This window comes from Rhea americana, unplaced genomic scaffold (genome assembly GCF_003343005.1).
Source record: "Rhea americana isolate MKP2758 unplaced genomic scaffold, rheAme1 scaffold_201, whole genome shotgun sequence".
Taxonomy (NCBI): domain Eukaryota; kingdom Metazoa; phylum Chordata; class Aves; order Rheiformes; family Rheidae; genus Rhea; species Rhea americana.
Genome location: NW_028186162.1, coordinates 158,559 through 169,458, shown reverse-complemented (window position 1 = coordinate 169,458; position 10,900 = coordinate 158,559). Strand labels below are relative to the sequence as shown.

The 10,900-nt window shown below is 38.8% G+C and overlaps 1 protein-coding gene across 3 annotated transcripts in view; it reads left to right on the top strand.

The window, feature by feature from the left end:
• Positions 1–1,466: 1,466 nt before the first annotated feature.
• SCAPER (S-phase cyclin A associated protein in the ER) overlaps positions 1,467–10,900 on the top strand; it is a 167,643-nt gene continuing 158,209 nt past the window's right edge. For all 3 annotated transcript variants that reach the window (XM_085303941.1, XM_085303939.1, XM_085303940.1), the window contains exons 1-2: positions 1,467–1,536; positions 9,301–9,418. In XM_085303941.1, coding sequence (XP_085160067.1) covers positions 1,474–1,536; positions 9,301–9,418 — 181 coding nt within the window. In that variant the 5' untranslated portion in view covers positions 1,467–1,473. The remainder of the gene's footprint in view (positions 1,537–9,300; positions 9,419–10,900) is intronic.

The window sequence follows — 10,900 nt, the reverse complement described above, 5'->3', positions numbered from 1 at the left end:
CCCTGCGCCCCGGCGGGCTGCGGCGCTGTCGCTGCGCGTTCCCCCGGGGGAGGCGGGGCGGGCCGGGGTGGCGGCGGGGGGCCGGTTGCCACAGGCAACGGGAAGCGCTTGCTGCCGGGCCGGGTGAGGGGCCTCGCCGTGGCCCGGGGCTCCCTGTGTGGAATAGGCCCCGCTGCCCACGCCGGCCGTCGCTTCGGCCTTTCCCCTGGCGTGAGAGTTCCAGGCGTGCGAGGGAGGAACCTGGCTGGGGTCTCTGAAGCACCGCTGCCAGCGGTGCGAGTGGTTGTGCTTCTGAGGCTCATAGCACTCTTCGGGCCTTTGCAGTCAGAAAGCAAGCTATGGGCGCAGTAGCAGACAGCGCAATACGGTCTTGCCACGGACTCACTGATAGGATTTACCTTCCTGACATGTTTCTCTAAATTATAGATTATTTTGTCTAGCTATTTTCCAAATAGCTTACAGTACTGTGAAAATATTTTGGCCCTCATCTATTTTTTCCCCTCAATTTGATGGGCTTTTATTATACTGTGATTACAATCAAGTAAAAGTTTTGTGGGCAAAACCACAGTTTTCTAATTTAGCTAAGTGTTTGAAGGCTCCTCTGCATGCCGGGCCTATCTCATGTCTTAGGTAGTGCTGAAGTACAATTACACTTCTTTTTCAAAAGTTCAACTTCAGGCAGCTGCAAAATATTTCAGTGTTTTCCTAAACTCAGGAGGTAGCATTAATACAAACAAATAAAAAGGAAACAAATCTAACAACCGTATGATTGTTTACATACGTTTTGATTATTTACTGTTAGGAAAATAGGCAATGTATAGGAGTGGAAGATGTAATATGAGAGCAAGGGGACAGCATTAATGATAAAGACTAGCATAATCCCTCTGTAGATATAACGCAAAGTTAATCTTGTTCTGCTGTGTGATTTCAGAGTTTAGACCTGTCTCTAACTTACGTTTCATATCTAATTCTTCAGAAGATGTAAGAACTGTTACAGGAGTTCTTTGCGCTCTAACCAATAGCCAGTAGGAACTTATTACAACTGTGAAGCCAGGAGTTTAATTTTATGTTAGTATTGTTATAACAGTTCTGAAAATACTCGGTAAACCTATAAATGGTTAGCCCCAGATTTGCACTTCTGTATTTGTGGCAATGGTTCTGTAGTTCAATACTGGATGCAAATATTTACTTTTTCAGAGTTGATTTGAACAGGGAATGCCACTTTTTCTTTTCATCTCCTTTTTTTTTTTAAGAAAACAGAAGTTTTTTGTCTATTTTTGCTTTATTGCCAATTATCTGATACAGATTTTTCAGTATGTCCCTATTAATTTTTCTTTCCTTATTAATGACCAACTTGTCATTAATGTTGCTTAAAAGTTAAAGTAATGTTGCTTAGAAGTTAAAATAAATTTTAGAAGTGATTTAAGTAAAATTGACTAGTTGCATTTATTTTGATGCAGGTATGAGAACTCAATGGGGTCAGTCAAAAATGTAATAAGTGAGTCTGTTGATGTGGAGGAAGACTATAACATGATGGTAAGTCATTCAGCTATTGTGACATTATATTAGGATTTTTCTGCTGCAATAAAACCTACTATTTTGCTCTCTGTTACTGTAAAATGTGTAGTGCTTGGTTAGGTGAGGTTTGACTTCTGAATTACTTTCAGATGCTATCTGGAGAAGGGAAGACTTTCCTTTGGTTGAGGAGGAYAGGATTAGAGACCTTCTGGGCAGGCTAGACATCCACAAATCCATGGGCCCAGGTGGGATGCAGCCACGGGTACTGAGGGAGCTGGCAGATGTTGTTGCCAGGCTGCTCTCCATCATCTTTGAAAAGTCACGGAGAACTGGAGAGGTGCCTGAGGACTGGAAGAAAGCCAATGTCACTCCAGCCTTCAAAAAGGGCCAGAAGGAGGACCCAGGCAACTATAGGCCAGTAAGCCTCACCTCCATCCCTGGAAAGGTGATGGAACAGCTCATTCTGGATGTCATCTCCAAGCATAYGGAGGAGAAGGTGGTCAGGAGTAGTCAGCATGGATTCACCAAGGGGAAATCCTGCTTGACCAATCTGATAGCCCTCTATGATGGAATGACTGGCTGGGTAGATGAGGGGAGAGCAGTGGACGTTGTGTTCCTTGAATTCAGCAAGGCTATTGACACTGTCTCCCATAACATCCTCCTAGACAAGCTCAGGAAGTGTGGGTTGGACAAGTGGACAGTGAGGTGGATTGAGAACTGGCTGAAAGGCAGAGCTCAGAGGGTCGTCACCGGTGGCCTGGAGTCTAGTTGGAGGCCTGTGGCTAGTGGCGTCCCCCGGGGCTCAGTACTGGGTCCCATCCTGCTCAACTTCTTCATCARTGACCTGGAGGAGGGGACAGAGTGCCTCCTCAGCAAGTTTGCTGATGATACCAAGCTGGGAGGAGTGGCTGACACACCAGAGGGCTGTGCTGCYCTTCAGAGAGACCTGGACAGGTTGAAGAGCTGGGTGGAGAGGAACCTCCTGAGGTTCAACARGGGCAAGTGCAGAGTCCTGCACCTAGGGATAAATAACCGTAGGCACCAGTACAAGCTGTGGGCTGACCTTCTGGAGAGCAGCTCTGCRGAGAAGGACCTGAGAGTGCTGGTGGATGACAGGTTGACCGTGAGCCAGCGATGTGTCCTTGTGGCCAAGAAGGCCAACGGTCTCCTGGGTTGCATTTGGAAGACTGTTGCCAGCAGGTCAAGGGAGGTGATGCTGCCCCTCTCCTCAGCCCTGGGGAGGCCTCATCTYGAGTMCTGTGWCCAGTTCTGGGCTCCCCAGTACAAGAGAGACATGGAGCTACTGGAGAGAGTCCAGCGCAGGGCTACGAAGATGATCAGGAGACTGGAGCACCTGCCCTACGAGGAACGGCTGCGAGAGCTGGGCCTCTTCAGCCTGGGGAAGAGAAGACTGAGGGRGGATCTGATCAATGTGTACAAGTCCCTGAAGGGAGGGTGTCAGGGGGATGAGGACAAGCTCTTTTCAGTTGTCCCATGTGACAGGACAAGAGGCAACGGGCAGAAACTGAAGCACAGGAAGTTCYRYCTGAAYGTGARRGGGAATTTCTTCACTGTGAGAGTGACGGAGCACTGGAGCAGGTTGCCCAGAGAGGTTGTGGAGCCTCCTTCTCTGGAGGTCTTCAAGGCCTGTCTGGACACAACCCTGTCTAACATGCTCTAGGTGACCCTACTGAGCAGGGGGGGTTGGACTAGATGATCTCCAGAAGTCCCTTCCAACCTTACTGATTCTATGATTTTTAATTTTTTATGATGATAAAGACCTGTTAAAGGTGATTCAAATACTTTAATTATTTTAATAATTGTACTGCTGTAAAAACATGCATTTTCATGAAGCATAATACTTTTTTCTTACAGGAACTAGTCATGTCTTTATGTATATATTATACAGTATGCAGTCTTGAAGCAGATGGTCTGTGAACCTTTAGTTTTTAAAAAATGATGTTGAATTCCTTCATTGTTAGAATTTTTTGTGTTCAAGAGCCAGTTATTGGTTATACGAATTGTAGAAGAGTACAATACAGCATACCTAATTCCTGAAGGGGCMGAAGTAGGTTCACACCTCTCTAGTGCTTTCCTGGGCCTACTGTTGGGAACAGGATCAATAAAGCTTTAATACAGTTACTGCMTTTCTTGGTGGAGAGAATCACTTCCGGGGAAGTTTTTGAAGGGAATTAATAAAAAGTAAGGAACTGATGATGAATTTCTGGATTGGAGATTTGTTGATTAGAGTTCAGAGAGACTATTGGGATCGTGTCCTCTAATGGAAACTCGCTGGGCCCTAGGAAGTCTCTCCCAGTACTTCATCCGTTGTATTGCTAGAAACTCTGATATTCATTCATAAAACTAGGAAAGACTGACCCTTTTCTCTCTGCCTGGCTGAAGAGGAAAAGCCGTGAGGGTGTCATCTTCATGCTTTGGGGAGGATGGTGAGCAACACGGCATGAGGAATGGCAGAGGGAAGAGCACAGTGTGGCAAGGTGGAACAGCACAAAGCTGAACAAGGGCCTGGGGTGCTGCAGTAGAATTGGTGCTCATAATTTATGTATTGCTTGGTATTTCRTACATTTAGAGTTGAAGAGCTTCTGTGACAGTGACATGTTTCCTGTCACTATCAGGTAGGCTTGAAATAAGTTGAAAATTTTGACATTTTTGGTCATTCTGTAAAGTGTGGGAGCAAAACCAATCACCTTGAAGTCGTGTAAAGATCATCATCTTAACATAAACTGGTGTTACATTGAGAACACCACTTAAAAGTCTTCTCAGAGGATCAAAAGAAAAACTAAATAACAGCGTAGTAAAGAACATTGTTAATTCTATGTGCTGAACGAAGAAAACGTCTTTTAAAAARTAGTTTGTGTTACGCTTTACAAGTCATGGAAACAGAAGACTAGATCACAGATGCACCAAAGATGCTACATTTAGAATGGCCTGATATTTATCTGTTTTCATTTTTTAAARTCAAATATTCTTTGAGAGGTTTTTAAAAGTATAATTATATGGGAATAAAGTTCTGAAGAGTCTCTAAACATACCAGAATATGTCTGAATTTCTGTAAGGATGTGGCTTTTTAATCACTACTTAGATAATTATTTGTTTTGTAGTATAGAAGTCTATGTAGAAGTCTGAAGAATTCTGTTGTATAAATTAAACGTGGGTTGTAAGTGCCAGCATTTTCAGTACTGAGTGGAACTTGCAAAATTGTAAGGTATTGTTAAGTAGGTCTTTGTTTCAGTAAAAACTAATTACTTAAACAGACATTTGCCTTGGCATCGATCATGCTTGAATGATCTCTGAAAAACTGGTGCTGAACAATTTAGCACTCTGTACACAATTTAATTAGCTCATGAATGTATTCCTTTATTTCTATTAGAAAATACTTTCAGTAACATTGAAAGATTGCACTTAGAAACTTTGTGGTCCAAGTTTAATTAAAAAATAGTAGAAGAGCAGACCGCTTACAACAACTGCTCTGGGGATGGGTTTGAGCAAATTTTAAACAATTTACCTATACAAATACCTATGTGGGGAAATTATTTTTCTTTTAATATCATCCGGTTCTTTATGAATCATTTGTTAGCATTCAGCTCGTCATTTGTCGTTTTAGGGTGTGTATTGCTATTTTGTGCTTTTCATATTGTGAAAAAGGGAGGCTTTTCCCTGATGGAGTTGAGAATTTCTATCAAGAAATTTTTAAAACAAAAAATATGCTTGTCAAGCAGGAGTAAGAATTCAAGTTTTACATAGTAATATAAGTGTTACAGAAACGTTCCAAGACAAATTTTCTTCAGTGTATGCATATGCATATATCATTGTTATGTTGTCTTGAGAGAATGTTAAAAGTGGCATTTTTAATAGAAAATCTGGATTAATCCTTGCAAATGTTGGTGTCCAGATGATGAGGGTTTTTTTTTAAGAGTATCCTATTTGCCAGGCAAGTATAAATAGAAACACTGCTGTTTATAATTCTAAGTTTTTTTTTGTTGTACTTGAAATTCTTAAGAAAATACTATTTTTTTTAAGTTGTACAGAAATTTTCACTTATCAGTGATCTGGAGGAAGAAATACTCCAGAGCAGTAATCTCAAGTGAGGGTGGTTTGTGGTTAATGTAGTGGTGACCACATAAYTGGTCACTGCAAATGCTATGAAATTTGAAACTTTAGTAGGATGAAAATAAGGATGTCGGAATATGAGAAGTTAGGAATACAGGTACACTTTTTTGGTACATGGGACTTGGTCTTCCTAGTATTAATAACATTAATAACAATTTGGCAGTAGCTCTTCTTACCTAAGGAATGATTATATCTCTGGCAGTTTGAAGAAGAAGATATCTACTTAAGTAGCAAACTGAAGGAGTTTAGGTTGAAAAAGCTTGTAGAAACCTATATATCAGAATCATTTCACTATATGAAAAAGGGTATTCTAGCTCCTGTCAAATAAAAAGGCAATCTTCATACCTGTTATGGCCTTTGCACAATGGTTTCACACTTCTCTGCTTTTCTTTGGTGGCTGCACACTTCATTAATGCTAACTATTCTTTTGAGAACTCCTTTAGGGGTTTCTTTCTTTCTTTCTTTCTTTCTTTTTTTTGTTTGTTTGTTTGTTTGTTTGATTGACATCCAATTTACAGACTCTCAAATTTTGGGTCAGGCTCTTGTTTCAGGATACAAAGTACTTGGAAATGTGATGTTAAGATACTTTTGCTTACCTTCCACCATTCACTTCTTTCCACATTCCACGAGAATTTAGATTGTAATCCAGATAAGGGAATTAATCCCGTTAAAACATTTCCACCAGTCCTGTAGTAGCCCTGAAGACTTTCGAAATCTGGATTAGTTCTCTAATCRTGTTCTTGGCATATACCTTCCTCCTCACCTCCAGCATTTTAAGCTGGCATGTTTGTGATGGATTGTGGTGTGAGTAGTGGGAAGAAAAGGACAGAATTGTCTTAAAATAGAAAAGTTGCCAAAAACTTGGTATTGTGAAATAATGACTTTAGATACCTGCGTTAGAGGTTTGTTATGCAACTAAAGGGAGTATTGCAATAATGAATGTTTGCTTTCGATAATATTTTAAAGGAAAGAAATAATGTTCAGTTCAAATCTCATTTTAATTGGGCTGCATTTCAGATTTRAAACTTTTGTTCAGAAATTTTCTCTAGGATATGTTTCTATAGTATTGTTTTAGATTCTGGTCAAGCATATGTATGCATATGCTTTGCATGTGCATACAGATTGCAAGTGCTAGCTAAAGTTTAACCTTAAAATAACCTGGACAAATGGGAGAAAATGGCTTATTAAAAAAAATTTCTACTTAGTATGGACTAATGCAAAGTTTTATGCTTACATGGTAGTAATGAGCTGTGGATAAAAGGACAAAGAGCAACTGCCTTGGCCACAGTTGTGCAGAAAGSAATCTTAGGACTATAGAGAGTCGTAAATGCAACAAGGGACGTTCTACTTACGTATTAGGAAAAGGAGTTGGCTTTAATTTGACTGGGGAGAAGGGAGTTGAACTAGAAGACCTAATTTTTTTAATTCTGTGATTGTGTAAGTCATGCTAATTTATATGTAATGTATCATGGCATATACAGTATAARTGATTATATAATAAGTCATGACAAAACAATATCATATGGCAAAAGAGCATTTATCCTTTCAGGTTGTTTATACAGGAGTATCATGTGCAAGATGTGAATAATCCATCCATGGCATTTAGCTCTCAGAAAGCCTTCATTAAGGTGCAATATTTGCTTTTGGACACTGTATTTCAAGAAGAATATGAATCAGTTGGAGACAATCTAGAAGAGAAAACCCTAAGTGCTCCAAGAAAACTTGAAATCTGAGATCTGGAAAATATGAGAGAAAAGCTTAAAGGAATAGGGATAGTAAGCATGGAAAATGGGAAGAATGATAGAGGATGGACAGAATATAGCAGCATAAAGATGGAGGAAAATAAAATAAAATTCAAATAGTCTCCAAGTCTGCTTTGTATGGCAGGAATGAGTGGGCTTGTATTGTAGGAAAGGCGTAGTTAAACATTACATAGATTGTGCGGGGTGAACACATTCTATTCTTGGAGGTTTTAAAAGACCCAGTAAATATTTGTCAGGAAAGGTTTTATTTACTTACCCCATTTTTGGCAAGGGAGTGCAGTAAAAGAATCTTATTTCCAGCTAAGGTGAGTATTATTTTTTGTTTATTTTTATATATTTTTTTAAGATTTTAGGATAAATCAGTGCAAAATGCAATCTGAACAGTCTTACTTTGGTTTATGCCATTTTAGAGACAATTAAGTTAAATGAGATTTGACTCCATCCTGAAGTCAGCTACCATAAGTATTTACATGGGGGTTTATACAGTAGCTTAAACTGATTTAAAATTGGTTATGTGACATTTGTGAAACTTCATTAGCTCTTAGATTCATGATGAAAAATGTTTACTGTTAAGTAAAAAGACAGTAAAAAATTTGGTTCAACAGAATGGACAATTATATAGAATAAGGATAGGCTAGAATCACTTTAAAATAGATCGTATTGGTTAATGTGCTTTAGTTGGAGGGGKTTTTTTTTGAAATGATAATATGTCTAGGTAGTTCTCTCTAGAGCACTAGATGGCACACTGAGGCTTTGAAATAAGCAATTGAGGACATCTGGATGAGATAAATTTAGATTAAATATTATTACATGAACATTCAAATACAAGCAGTTTTTCATTTTTGTTTTGTTTCTTACCACCCTGATAAAAATCACTGATTTGTTCTATTCATTTTTAATGTATTTACTTTCTGAAGATGTGCTGGTACTTGAACACAAAGTGGTTACAGATTTAATACAATAGTAAGAACAAAAAGGGGGAAAGAATGCATCTTGCTATAGAAAATCAGTCTGTTAATGCTTTAAAATAATGTTTAGATTCACTTAACTTCTTGGTTGTTAAGTTTCTCACTGTCCAAAGATAGTTTGGTCAGCAGTTTGGCACCATCACAATACATAGCCTTAGCATTACTGTATAGAGCTTGGCTTTGTTTCAAATTGTTTTGTGGTGAAGAAGCAAGATTTTATCTAATCGACGTCTGTCAGCTGATAAAATTATTTCTTAATATGTATGCTTTCAAAGATCTTGTAATGATATATTTTGCACATGCAAAGAAATACATTTGTTAGGTAAACGAAGTTCATTCTCAGCACCTGTTGTTCTATCTTTAACACTTGCAGCTTTCTGGTAGTAATGGTTGCCAGGAATTACTTTCTATATTCTCAGTGAAAGAGCTGAGCTTTTTCTCATTTYGGATGGTTTTGATAAACCTGTGCCTTTCTCCAGGCTTTCTTCAGTCAGCTAACACATGTATTTTGGTATCCTGTAGCTTTTATCTTGATTAATTGATTTTAATTAACTGAAGGTAACTAAAACATYTGTAAAGTCTACTGTGGTGCAGCACTGACAGTCAGTTAAATTGAGGTAAAAGATGTCTGATGTGGACATAGCTGTACAGAGGGCTGGGTAGCAATTCAGATCGTTTTGATGAATCTGTCTGCTAATCACACAGGAAAACAATTAATTGTCAAAATGAATAGGTACACCTGTTACTGCTAGCTGGTGAAAATACATTACCCAGGCATCCATGCTTTGACTAGTTTAGCCATATATTGGATGGAATTAGTATACTGAAACCTTTCTTTCATATGTGTGTGCGCATATAAATAAATATGTGTATATAAATGTAAACTATGTATTTCTCCTCTTTGTATTTCTTGTTTTTAGGCTTCTTTCCAGCGCTCTAATAGTCATGACAAAGTGAGGAAAATAGTTGCAGAAGAGGGACGTACGGCAAGGAACCTAATTGCGTGGAGTGTCCCATTGGAAAACAAAGATGATGATGGTAGGTGTTCGGCTGTTTTTCCCCAACTTTTTCCCCTCCGATTTCTTTGTCCACTGGAGTTTCTAGCATGGAAGAATACTGCTGACATATGATTTCTGCATTAAAAAATTAAATGGTTATGTTTAGTGTCATATTATTTTTCCTTTTTTTTCAAAATGAGTGCACTGTCATTCAAAAATAACTTTGTAAAACATATACAGTGACAGATTTAAAGTTGTTTTCATCTTTTTGTGTAAAGAACATCTAAGACTACCCTCTTTTGCTGATATTATCAAGATACTTGTTTAATAATGTTATCTTAAAATATTGGAATTGGAAAAGGGTGTTAACAAGCAGTCTCTCATAAGTTGGAGTTTCAGATTTTTAGGGACAGCTTAGAGCAATCCAACAAATTGCTGTCTGTGCTGTAACACAAAGAAATTTGAAATTTTTTTTTAGAATCACTTGCGTCTGTGGTAGACAGCTGTGAAGAATTTTTTAAAGGGAATGTGTGGGGACAACTTTCCCTAATGGAGRTGAATCCTCAGAACAGTCTTGTGACTGCTGTAATATTCTCCTGTGGCCTGATGATTTATGCGGTCAGGAATTAGAGTTGTTATACTTCTCAAGTTGTTCCAGACATCAGATTGTTGCTCTTGAGGACCTCACCTTAAGTATTTCTGTAGCTCACATGCCTGTGTGGAGGTGCTGCTGCCTTTGAGACCTAGACAGGAGTGTTTAAAGTTCTTTTATACTACAACAAGTTGCCCGGAGAAGTTTGGATTTTCTGTCCTTGGAGAGACTCAAAACCTGACTGAATACAGTCCTGGGCAACCTGCTCTAGTTGACTCTACTTTGACTGGGGAGTTGGACTAAGGCAATTTCCAGAAGTGCCTTCAAACATCAACTATTCTGTGATTCTGTCTGTGGAGAAGATATTTTTATGTACAGTTATACCTACATTACAAGGTAGTTAACCTTCTGTCTACTGAAGAAAAGCTTGGACTGTCTCTGGCATGCTAAGCTGTATTTGCAGATTTTCTTTTTCTAATGTTAGTCCTGTGAACATGAAAGAATGAGTTCACAGAAGAGTTCCTGAAAAAAACAACATCAAGAAGAATCAGGATGAATCTAGTTAACCCAATAGAGTTTGATTTTTTGCTCTGAAGGACTAGCATACATAAAAATCTGGAGTTTTTTTGATATCAGTTTTGTYTGAAATAGACTGAAGAAGGTTGCAGAAGCGAGAGAAAAATGAAACAGGATTGGCCGAGATCCACCCCCTCCTTTTTTTTTTTTAACCTGAAGAGTCTAAAGACACAGGCTATAACAAAGTGGATAAAAATCTATTTCAGTGTTTGTGCGTGGACGCTCATATAGGTTTCACCAATAAAAYTGCATTCAGTTCAGAATGCTTAGTTGCATCTCTGAACACAGACAAGCAGAATGATAGGTATCTTTTGTTTATCAAATAAAAGCCCTCAACCTAGTCGCAAGTGTCCA